This window comes from Schistocerca piceifrons, chromosome 2, assembly GCF_021461385.2.
Source record: "Schistocerca piceifrons isolate TAMUIC-IGC-003096 chromosome 2, iqSchPice1.1, whole genome shotgun sequence".
Classification (NCBI taxonomy): domain Eukaryota; kingdom Metazoa; phylum Arthropoda; class Insecta; order Orthoptera; family Acrididae; genus Schistocerca; species Schistocerca piceifrons.
The window spans coordinates 841,416,978-841,426,059 of record NC_060139.1 but is presented as its reverse complement, the minus strand read 5'-3'; the positions used below and the strand labels follow the sequence as shown (position 1 = coordinate 841,426,059).

General features: G+C 36.6%; 1 protein-coding gene across 1 annotated transcript; it reads right to left on the bottom strand.

Moving 5' to 3' along the window:
• Positions 1-4,347: 4,347 nt before the first annotated feature.
• LOC124775052 (ankyrin-1-like) lies at positions 4,348-8,178 on the bottom strand. The gene has a single exon (XM_047249841.1). It carries the CDS (start codon positions 7,554-7,556, stop codon positions 5,580-5,582), a length of 1,977 nt encoding a protein of 658 aa, XP_047105797.1. The 5' UTR covers positions 7,557-8,178; the 3' UTR covers positions 4,348-5,579.
• Positions 8,179-9,082: the final 904 nt, after the last annotated feature.

The window sequence follows — 9,082 nt, the reverse complement described above, 5'->3', positions numbered from 1 at the left end:
TCAAAAGCCTTTGACAGTGTGAATCACAGCATTCTCTTAAGTAAACTAGGATATTATGGAGTCAATGGCAGTGCTGCAGAATGGTTTGTCTTATCCAGCTAGCAGGAAACAATGGGTGTCATTACAAAATACCTGTGCAGTCAGCAGTTAGTCTTCATGTGACTGGGAATTAATTACATGGTGTTCTTCAAGGTTCCATCTTGAGTTCACTGATTTTTCTTGTGTACATTAATGACCTGGCATCTGTTACATAGGCAGATGCTAAGTTTGTTTTATTTGCAGATGATAGAAACATTACAATAAGAAGCGTGTCAAGTACAAATTTAAAAATAGTTGCTAATCAAATTTTTCACTTAGACTAATACATGGTTTATAGCTATATCACTGTCATTAAACTTTTTAAAAGACCCACTAAATGCAGTTCAGAACCTGTAACAGATTTCCTTCCAGCACGTGTATAACATATGAACATATGCAGATCGAAGAGGTTGACACTTAAATTTCTGGGATTACAACTTGATAATGAATTCAGTTTGGAAGGGCATACCACAGAATTGCTGAAGTGCATAAACAAGTCTGTATTTGCAGCGATAATGATGTCAGATGTATAAGCTAAAAACATAAAAACCCTTGTTTACTTTCATTCTATATGTCATACAGGATCGTATTCTGGGGTAACTCATCAAACTGAGCAAAAGCTTTTAGCATGCAAAAGTGTGTAATACAAATCATTTTTGGTGAAAAACCTGTTCAAGAATCTTTGGATTCTAACCACTACTTCTCAGTATATGTATTACTTAATCAAATTTGTTGTGAATAATATATCTCTATTTCCAACCAATAGTGCAATACATAGCCTTAACACTAGGAATAAGAATAATCTACATAAAGACCTAAAATCACTAAAAGGAACACACATTTTCAATAAATTTCCAGCACCCATTAAAAACCTGGTTTCAATTACAGCAGTAAGAATAATCTACATAAAGACCTAAAATCACTAAAAGGAACACACATTTTCAATAAATTTCCAGCACCCATTAAAAACCTGGTTTCAATTACAGCACAGTTTAAACAGAGTTTGAAAGACTTTTGATAAGCAATTCGACCTACTCTGTATATGAATATCTTAACAGGGACTGTTAGTCCAGCTTAAGTAAAAAATGTCCGTTGGATTTCAGATTTGACAGCACTTGGTCACATCAGTCAAGATTAACTATTTTATGTATGATAAATTTATTAAAAGTGCATAACTATGTTTCATTCTGACAGAGCATTAATTCTGTAAATATTAGCAGTTCATGTTTACTGTAATATATTCCCATGTTTTGACAATCTCCTGACAAATGATCAGTGTAGTGAGAATTATATTCAAATGTGTGTTTTATGTTTTCTATGTTACACTTTCCAAAAGTTCCACACCCATGAGAGTCATCTTATAATATTGCAGCTGGTAATAAACAAAGAAAGAGAGATGAATCAGATTCAATCCATTACACACTGTAAACTCCGTTAACAGACGTCAGTGTAAAGTTCTGTGTACCGTCCACAAACAGATAATAAAAACTGTTAGGTTACTGATGCAGGTAAATGTTCTGGCTATGTATTAAAATGCAACTTTTGAACTTTGTAATTAGTTATGATTAAAGCCATCTACAAAAATGGAGTTTGTCAAATCAGCAAATTGTGAATACATTTCTTTCATGTCAGATTTGTTCAAAACATTTAGACAAAGTGAGCTACAAGAGAACACTCGCTCATTCTCAGTAAATGTGGTTAACTGTTTCTCTGCGTGGCTTTCATAATGGATTCACCACAGAGTTTTCATTTACAGCCTAACAAACAAATTCCTGGCAAGCTTGAACAACAAAAGCTACACTACTTATATGTACTATTACCTCACCCCCTTTGATTACGTGAACTAAAAATTCTGATTGCTTATGGGGCCCAAGAGCAACTGTTCAGCTTATTATCAGAGACTGCCCTCTCAAAAAGTATCCAGGACCAATCAATGTCATTATTAATAGTGCTCCATCTACTAACAATTGTCTTCATTCACTATAACTGATTAAATATGTTTATTTTAATTGACAGTCTTTATTTTACAGTTTATTCAGCAACAAAAATCTTTGATCATTTGCCCAACAACATAAAGTGTCTGGCAAGTAGCAGATCAAGTTTTAAATCTAGCTTAAAATCATTTCTTTTGGACAACTCCTATTCCATGGACAAGTTTCTGTTTCAAAACTGGTAACAAAATGTACTTCAAAATGTAGTCACATGCGTAGAACTAAAAGTTTCAGTAATATTAATATTAGCACTATTCAAGTGTGTGTGTGTGTGTGTGTGTGTGTGTGTGTGTGTGTGTGTGTGTGTGTGTGTGTCTTGAAATCTGACTTGTTCCACATCATGTCCATAAAATAATCGTGAAAGTGATCTACGGAACATGACATGACATGCCATGACAAAACTAAACTAAACGTTCTCCTTGTTAGTACTATCAAATTATTAATTTTCAGAATTTAAACATATTAGTTTTGAGTTTAAATCCTTAAATGTACAGTTGCAAACAATGTGTCTCTAACTGCTGTTGTCACCATAAAATAAATAAATATCCAATGAACAAAAATTTGACAGCCTTAATGGTATGCATCCATTTTGCGTGTATGAAGAGTTACCTGCAAAACAGAATGCAGGTGACAGTGATAAAATTAGATGACAGGAATAATAAATCCTATTTCAGAATAGGTTAGCATCAAGTAATGGATCAGCCAAAATCTAAACATATCAGCTAATATCTAAATAGGTCTGACTATGATTCCAGCAAACAGTTTAAACTGTAATCTCACAATGACACATACTACACAATTTTGAAACAATAAACACTATCCATTGCTTCCAAAAATATACATTAAAGACCATTCACCAAAAAAATCACTTTGCATAACATTACTTGGTTAAACTAAAATGGAGTCACCACGTACTTATATTAATTAAGAACATGTTAAACATGTTTGCACTGAACAGTATATCTCACTGTGTGGACTTGAAGACAAGAGTGTTCATTTATTTAACATACCTTCATTCCTTATAGTCCAGTAGAATACACCCTGTGTCAAACCATATTCAAAACACAAAAACAAGTTACATCATCATATGTAACAGACAGACAAGATTCATGTTGTCCTCTTTTCCTTACACCAACAATACTCAACCTTCCATGCCTTTGTACTTATGAAACAATAGCTTTTCTAAGGGGATACTTAAGAACCTCCAATGTATATCAGCAAAACCTCTAATGCATATCACCAATACAGCTCTGTGCATAATCACAGGTCAAGAAAACACAGTAACATTCATGTCTCCCATTCCAGAACATCTGTCTGAAAAATGTCCTTCATAGAGGAACATAATTATACAGTCACCTGCCTAACAAGATCAAGCTGGTATTGAAACAAAGCTTGTTCAAAACAAGCTGAAGTCATTTCTCATATACCACAGTTCCTACTCCGTAAATGAATTCATCAGCAAATGAAATCTAATTTCATAACATAAAATTATCACAGACATCATGTGTGTAATAAATTGCATGTATGATAAATTGTATTTACATAGTAAACATTTACACAGTCAAATTGTTCACAGAAATGACTTCCCATATCTGTATAAGAAATCACAGTAGGTCTTTACCAAAACAAAAGAAATATATCAATAATGAAAATAAATTCTGAGGCAATGAAGCTGAATTAAATAAAGTATGTTGTCAGCAAAATCAAGCAATAAGATTATTCTTTGAAGCAGATAACCGCGTATCTTGATTCAGTTTCTCTACAGACCCTGGAGTTCCTACCCTCACTTACCAATGCATTTTCTGTATAATATGTTTCAGATGAACTGACAGTTACATGATCACAATGCAAGACTCAAAATTAATTTCCATGTAGACTTTACCTCACTGTCAAAATTCTGGGTTTGTTCCATATTCTGGTGCACAGATCTTTAACCATGCCCCATTAAACTAATGGATGAAATTTGGAATCTCTACACACTACAAACAATTTTTTTAACTTACCTTACTGTTCACTACATACCTACTTCTGCAAATCAGCTATCTAATCCTCAAGATTCAAGAACTGAAAACTTCTGTTAGCTGTATGACAAGTAGCATTGGACACATGAACGATTTTCTATAGTTACAGAGTTGATAACCCAGTAATATTTGATTTCTAAATGCAAGTTACCAATAAGAGATTAAAATCAGTTACTAAATAAATATGAGAAAACAGTTTTTTCTTCAAATTTAATTTTACTATGCTATATTTAGCATGTGTAATACACATGGACACACTAAAAAGAAAGACAGAAAGAGAGAGATTCTAATTCTAATTCTAGGGGGAGAGAGAGGATATGTTTCCATTTGTATCTAACATTTGTTTTCATTTTCACTTTTCACTGTTCTTGCCTTTATCTGCCACTGAACAGTCATGCCAAATTGTGTATTATGAGCAGTTTTAATGTAACTAGGTGTTTTCTATTTGTTTATGGTACACGTTCTATACATGTGAGTGTGTTACTTTTATATAACTTGCATCTTTCCTCTTTTATTATGAATTTATTGCAGATGTTGCAAATACAACAAAAACAGCTCCAAAGCTGTGACTAGATTTTGTAAACATGTAAGTATATGATAGTGAAGTATACATAGGTTATCAGCATGCATAGGCTAAACACAAATTTATTTTTTATTGACGGACTCACATTAGCATATACATATTTTAACTCCACATTTTTTCTTACATGCAGAGGATTAGTTACTCTTCATTATTTCAAGCATTTGATTTGTTTCTTTGTCTTTATAATATGGCATCCCCAAACTGCACTATAATGAAAACACTAGTTTCAACAACAATTATTGAAAGACCTCACTGAACTATTATAAACTGAGAAGATCCACAAGGCTTGTAAACCAACTACAGTATATATCTGTGCAGCATCTCATATTGTAATTTAACATGCAGCTTCACATGCATTCTTAAATGTCAACATAATGAACAAGTTTACCAAATTAATGATGTGAATATCTAATGCATTTTACAGAAAATCATGAGCCTTAAGACGCTTTAAAGAAATACTTAAATTTATTTTCACATGCTTCTAACAGTGAAACGAAAGAACATAAAAACACCTGGAAACAGCAGACAAGATTATATCAGTTCCTTAACAAAAAAATGTATATTTATAATAATTTGCAAACATGATTTGAGCTTCTAAATGTCTTGGCATCAGATAATATTGTAGTGCTAAATGTTAACATGTGTGCTGATGCTTCAAAGTATTCACAGCAAACTGACACCAGTAAGCTATGTGCAAACATTAATTAGAACAAAGTACAACACGGTCGTTTCAACATGTTGCATGTATACAGATTGCCATTACACTCTCATTCAATTATTTCTTCAGTGATGGAGGCTACTTTTCTGATAACAACAGTGTACAAAATCTCAGACAATCAATATCACTTTCACTACTTCTGTCAAACCAGTCTGATATGATTAAGTATAAAAATGTACTCTACTCTATTACAAATCACAAAGCAATTTACAGAGTTTTTCACATTCATGTTTTGAAGCTATTTGTATCAGTGTTTCTTGATTTACATTTTTGCAATTTTTTATGGCGAGAAATTCAGCATATTTTATGTCCTTTAATGAATTTAACTCTCTTAGGACTGTGCTATCATCATTTTGGCTAATTCTAATAAACATACATTCAATTAGTTTTAGTGTCTCAGCAACTTCGTTTTTCCCTCCTTCTTGGGCAAAATGTAGTGGTGTTTTTTTGCCTGATTTGGTTCTAGCGTTGTATACTGCACCATGTTGCAGTAAAATACATAGTATTTCATGATGCCCAAATTTTGCTGCATAATGTAGAGGAGTATTGCCATTGCTGTCACTTAAATTAATACTGGCCCCATTTTCTAGCAAAACATTAACAACGGCTACGTATCCTTTCCAAGATGCATACATAAGTGGTGTTCCATACCTGATACTTCTGCTGTTGACTGGTGCCCCTTCTTGAACACATTTTTCAATTTCAGAACACTTGGCTTTTTTCACAGCTTGAAACAGCTTTTCAGTAGCATGCAATAAAGCAGTCCCTGAAACGGCAATGTCACCAAAGCTACTTTGGGGCTTCACGTCATAATATGCACCATTCTCTAATAGGTATCTAGCAACTACAGGACTACCGAACTTTACAGCTATATGCAGAGGTGTTTCATCAATGCTTCCCTTAGCATTTATATCAGCGCCATTTTCTATGAGAGCTTTCATGGTATTCAGTTTACAGACGTGTTTCTTTACACCGAAGTGTCTCGATTTGCGGCGGGTAGGATCCTCACCTGCCGCAAAATGAAGAGGTGTCCAGTTCGTGTCATCAAGTGCATCAACCTCGGCGCCTTTCGTCAAAAGGTATTTGACTACTTCGGCATGCCAGGAGTTTGCTGCGAAATGCAACGGCGTATTCTGCTTTTGGGTCCTTGCGTCAATTACAGCACCACTGGCGATAAGAATTTTTACGGTGTCCAAATAGCCCTTGCAAGCTGCGGTATGCAATGGTGTCCACATTCGATTGTCAGTGACATTAACTTCAGCTTTGTTTTCGATAAGGACGTTTATTATATCAGTGCTATCGGTGTCAGCAGCAAGGTATAAGGGTGTTATCCCAGTCCTGTCCTTCGAATTCACGCTAACACCTTTTCCAATCAAAAGTCTGGCAGTTTCTGCTGGGTATCCACTGTATGCTACACTATGCAAAGGGGTCCATCCTTCGATATTTCTCGCCTTCAAATCCGCTCCATTGTTAATCAACAACTGACTTACTGCAGCATGTCTGTATTGTATGGCCGTATGCAGTGGCGTGAAGCCATCCTCGTTCTTTGCATTAATAGCGGCCTTGTTCTGGATCAGCAGCTTTGCTATGTTAGCATTTCCCTTTCCTGCTGCGAAATGCAATGGTGTCACAAGGTTTGCATTTCTTGCATTTACAAGAGCACCATTTTGTACAAGAAATCTAGCTATGTCTTCAAAATTTTCGTACACAGCATAAAATAAAGGGGTGAATTTTCTGTCATTCTCGGCATTTACATCAGCATTTGCATATACTAGTGCCTTCACCACGGATAAACGGCCGTAAAATGCTGCAAGGTGCAGTGGGTAAAGATTGGAACGAGTCTTTGCGTTGACACAAGCGCCCGCACGGATCAAAGTGAGCACAATGTTTACGTTAGCATTTTCAGCTGCTACATGTAATGGCGTCAGATCTTCCTCCACCTTCAACGCTGAACCAGGGCAAGAACCCCGAGCATTTACATCACCGCCCCGTGCGATAAGCACTTTGAGCATGTGCAAATTGCCGTGCGCAGCAGCAATATGGAGCGGTCCTAGTTTGACGAGAGTGTCTGGGTATACGTCAGTCACCCGCATTTCCTGGGAATCTTCCAAATCGCCAGCTCCTACTGCAGCGGGGATTGTGCCTACGATGTCGTCCATGTACATGGCTCACAAAATATGTCGCGATCACTAAAAACGTAGAAACGCAGCACCCACAAACACACGTGAACCTCTTACTAAACAACACACTCAGATGAAGCTGCTACCGCTTTCCACTACTGCGTCAACTACCGCTTGCGATAAAACGCCTAATACAAGCACTCAAATGAAAACATGCCATCCACGCACTCCAACGTCGGAGACACAAATCCACATCGGTAACGTAGAAGCAAGAAAAACTTATCTACAGCGGTGCCCAAGCTGACACTACCGCAAAACAACGTTGCGATCATTGAACAACTTCAGTGAAATATTAGCATCTTTCACAAGAACAATCACACTCAACTGCCCCAGTCAAATATGCGCACTACTACGGCTAGATCGGTTCCTAAAAATGTGAATCCCCTTAGAGGCGTCAACCAGGACACCAAACTAAGATGACGTACTTCGTGCGATTAACAACTGTATACATGTTCATTTTCGGTATAGGTGAAGGAAGCAGTAATACGACAAATTCGTAGGAGAACTGTCACAACTACGACTAACATTCAACGCACACTTCCGTCAATTGATTTAAGGTCTAGCGCGACTGCCATCTCGCGGTAGAACTGCTGCAACTAAAGCTAGGCGTCAATTGCGAAGCGCATAGCGCTTGTGCACGGTGAAGAGCAGCGCGAAGTTTTGTTAACTTCCAGATTCGGGTGGGGGCGTGCAAATTGGGACGCGACGCTTGGGAGTGTTCGCGCAAGTAAAACGCCTTAACGCTTCGTCCCGGAAGCCAGTGTCACGTGGCTAGCTGCTGTACACCTTATCCGCCTGGCTGTACCCAGCGACAGATTAACAGCTGACGCGGAACTCTTACGCCCGGGTGGACTATGATTGCGTATTTGTGACTGTAAAATTCGTCTACTTTTCCTCGTTTTGATCCCTGAGTTATTCATAGCCACTAAACAAATTAGCGAGTATACTAAATGGCAGATTGCTATAAAAGGGGAAAATATGGCGCTAATTGCATTTAAGTAGTGTTCAGGAACTTTCGCCTGACATAAAGACAGCGTGTGATTGCTATTTTTGTAACACGTGTGTGACCCTGTTGCAGAAGTAGACTCAAGATTAAACAGTAGTGAACAATTGTATGTGGTCAAGTTAATTATCATCGTGCATTAGACATCAAGAAATTTATCACGGTATCGAAGCTTTTCTCACAAAATTAATAAAAGAAGACCTTACCATACACCACTGACACTTTGGAGACTACTTTCAATACATATATACGGAAATTTTAAATGTAATTATTACTTTAACTTAGCGTTAGATGTACGACACGAAACTCTCATATTTTTATAGGCGTCTGTATAAATTACAAAGGTAGTTCATTGCCATCTTCATCCCAGCGAAGTTAAAACTATTAAGATTAATTAATCTAAAAGCGACATTAACATCACTATCAAACGCGGAGTCAAGTCTATCTGCATCACGTCTTAAGATAATGACTCACCTGACTTTTGTATGCTTTTGGAATTAACCATTTT

What these genes read in the sequence shown, in the direction of transcription:
- LOC124775052 (XM_047249841.1), bottom strand. Translation starts at nt 7,556, where the DNA reads ATGTACATGGACGACATCGTAGGCACAATCCCCGCTGCAGTAGGAGCT.